The sequence below is a fragment of the Scaptodrosophila lebanonensis genome, unplaced genomic scaffold (genome assembly GCF_003285725.1).
Source record: "Scaptodrosophila lebanonensis strain 11010-0011.00,11010-0021.00 unplaced genomic scaffold, SlebRS2 tig00000076-arrow-arrow-pilon, whole genome shotgun sequence".
Classification (NCBI taxonomy): domain Eukaryota; kingdom Metazoa; phylum Arthropoda; class Insecta; order Diptera; family Drosophilidae; genus Scaptodrosophila; species Scaptodrosophila lebanonensis.
In genome coordinates this window covers 1-3,425 of record NW_022060560.1, presented here as the reverse complement: position 1 = coordinate 3,425, position 3,425 = coordinate 1, and the positions used below count along the sequence as shown (strand labels likewise).

The 3,425-nt window shown below is 39.9% G+C and overlaps 1 protein-coding gene across 1 annotated transcript; it reads left to right on the top strand.

Moving 5' to 3' along the window:
• Positions 1–2,553: 2,553 nt before the first annotated feature.
• LOC115625639 lies at positions 2,554–3,073 on the top strand (the record flags this gene model as incomplete). Its single annotated transcript, XM_030520768.1, has 2 exons — positions 2,554–2,653; positions 2,697–3,073. Coding segments are annotated over exons 1-2 (477 nt in total), but the record flags the coding sequence as incomplete, so codon positions are not given.
• Between the last annotated feature and the right edge of the window lie 352 nt (positions 3,074–3,425).

The following is a 3,425-nucleotide window of genomic DNA, read 5'->3' as shown; positions in this document are numbered from 1 at the left end:
TTGTTGTCATCGGTTCCACAACAGTACCAAATGCTTCCAAAGAAGAATTTGTTGCTCGGTGTAATCGTCATATTATTAAGTGTTTGTATACCATTTGTTGCTGTTGCTGTAATTTTCCGGTCTAGCACGTTTTCCCACAGTGCTATCCTCAAATGAATGTGCCACGGTTCAGTTGCTTTAAAATTGGCGAGCGCGCGTAAAAATTATAATTTTTACCAAAACACGCACAATTTATGGATGCTATGATTATTATTGTTGTTGCTGTTGTTGTTCCAGTTGTAATCTTATTGTTCATAGCGGATCATGCACACGGCTTCATGTGTGTATAAATATATGCTGATGATTAATTGAAAGTTAATTAGGTATTTGTACAGTTTTGTTTGGCTGCCACTGCACCTGTAACTTGGCCAAGTAAGCTCGACCGATTCATAGTTGTTGGCCATTTAAATAAACGCTATGGTATGTTAACGTTTCAATCACTTAACGACAGTTGGACAATTGTTGGGTAATTGATCTGAACGATGGTGGGTTGCGTGGTGGTCGCTCGGTCGATTGGTTGTTTGGTTGCCATTGCCAGTGGTTAAATAAATGGTCGATTGACCACCACCTAGACGTCAGTCGATTGCGTGACTATTTTTGCATTAGCCATTGATTTTGCATAAGCGAGCGTTGCAGCGCTAAGTTGAGCATTTAGTGAAGCATTATTGGTTGCTTCGGTGGAATGAACTTAAATAAAGGTACGGCTAGGCAGTTTTCTTAGAGAATCAATGTCAGAGACACTTCGTTCAATTAGTACAAATTGAACTTTATTCATTTAGCGTTAGCTTTAATTACGAACTGTATGCTTAGTATGTTTTTAATAGTGATTTCCAAATGTAAGTAAGTTTAAGTAACTTGCTAGAAATTCAGACTCCAATAGTACTGGGGCATCAATTCGATCGATCATGTTCGATTATCTCGTTCATTTCGATCATTTTCGATCATCAATTTCATTCAAAAATTGCGTATATACCCAGAACATATAATTATGATTTGTTAATTTGCACGTAATGTAAGTTGTGAATAAAATTTCGTAGCTAATTGTAGAGATTTGGCAAAAAAAATATAACTAATAACAAAAGCTCACAGAGCTGCTTTACTTAAATATTCCTTACATATTGGGAATTATCCCTTATTGGAATATTGGAATATTCCCTTTTTATTAAGGAAACGACTTCTGACCAGAAAGCCTTTACATTTGCTTTCGTTGTTAAGCACAAATTATATTATTAACCGAATCTTTATAATTATGATCCAAATGTATACTTTTCAAAGATTGTGCTAAATGTAGTCAATCATGCACCGAGACAAGTTTAATTAGAAATAGTCTGGTCTGCAGGGAACTGCAAAATTAGAACGCCCTCGAAGTGTAAAGCAGTCTACATTAACAATAGAAACTTATGAAGGAAGAAGTTTTCTTTTCTCTGTTCACTGTATCTTTAAACCTTTATGGATGTGGAGAGCACACTGTTATGCCAATAAGAAACGGTAATAGCAATTAATTTTCGCCCTACTTGTATAATACAAATATTTGTCATCGATTGCCATTTATATTTTGTTTTGTATTTAGTTTTTCAATTTGAACATTGCTGTTTATAATTAACATCTTCATAAGTACAGTAAGCGTTGCTATTAACACTCGAAAGCAAATAATTGTAAGCTTTTAAGACTTTCGTTCGGTGAGTTTGTGTCTTAACTCTTTCGTTTAAATTACTTTTTACTTGTGCGCTGGAAAGTATGCCACAGGTTTTTGCCGCGTTGCTTTAAACATGAAAAAGAAAAGTTAATTCAGTTGAAAAGCACTCTTTAAGTGGCCATCAGTGAATCTGCAAAATAAACATTAAAATGTAAGCTAAATTGTTGCGGTCTACTAACCCACAGAATTCTCTGCACACTTACACACGCAGTTATATGTTCCTGCCATCAATATACTGAGAGGAGCAGCAACCAGTGGCATTGGCAGTCACGCATGCTCACCGACAGAGGCGTCGGCGTCAGGGGCGGCGGTGCCGGTGGCGGCTAAACATGAAAACTCAATAGCTTAGAACGAACTGCAAATTTTGAGGTGCAGCGCAAAATGCTTGAGTTTAATTACAAATGAAATCCGCGGCGGTGAATGTTGCATGCAACAGCAGTGCCGACAAAATCACGAAAGCGCAGCAACAGGGGGTGAGGTAGAGACGTGTTTGCTGGCCAGCCGGCTAATTGGCGTGATATTTAGACTAAAACAAAATCTTTTTTTCAATTTCAGCGGCCGCTTGACATGCAGCAAGCCAACAATTAGTCGGAGGAGTTGCAAAGATGTGGTATAAAATGCATATGATGCGCTTGCCAGCATTCAGTCGAGCATCTGAAGGCACAGCTGTGAGTGCAGTATTTAAGCTAGTGTATGTGTGTGAATGAGTGCCAAAGGATAAGCCCAAAAGGATCATACTACTCAACCAGTTTAAGTTGCAGCGACATCAACACCACACAGACATGATTAAATACGTGTGGCATGTGGCTGCCCTCATGATGTCTTCTGCTGGGTTCAAACGGACCCATGCACGAAGCGCCAATGCCGGCAGCTATCAGCACTTGAATGGCCTTGAAAAACAGAACAACAGCAGCAGCAGTTCCAGCACCAACAACAAAATCAACACCAACAATCCCAGCAGCAGATGAAGAACCACAGGCCGCTACCTCTGGCGCCAGTTCCCTATCGAGTGGTTTCTGGAAGGACATGTCGCTCGTCTATCGCATCTATCAGCAATGCGTAGGCGCGCAAATGTCCGTCTGCCTCAAGGTCAAGCTGCTGACAGGACTGGAGAAGGCCTTCCGCATGCCCAAGTCACTGCAACTGTACGAGGGCATACAATTCGTCAGCAATCTTGACGACGATGGCGAAAAGGCCAGCAAACGGGCCAAGCTGCCGCCCATTAGTGAGCAGGATATCGAGGCCGTGCTGCCACGCAGCTCCGATGCCAAGGAGCAGGTGCTCAACAACATGATACTGAAGCGCTTGGGCAACTTTCTTCAAGAGCACACGCTGCAGGTAAGCAAAGGAGCTTAAAATTTGATCTGAGATAGAGGCATAATAAAAATTGCTAGCTATGACAAAGAAATACATCTGGTTACAGCAATTTATTTAATAGACATGGAAACAACTAAAAATGTGTGCAACATAAAGTTAATTCTGCAATAATTTCGACCAGAATAATTCTGATTAGGCCCCCACCGACCCATATTAAAATTAGTGATTGCTGTTATAAATAACAAGTTTCAACTGCAAACTATCGATCTATATATTTTTTAAGAATTTTCCGAATCTCTAAATCATTTTCATTTGTATTCATTTATTTCGAACATGTTGTTAGTTTGACGAAACACTAGACCCCCACTCCAAA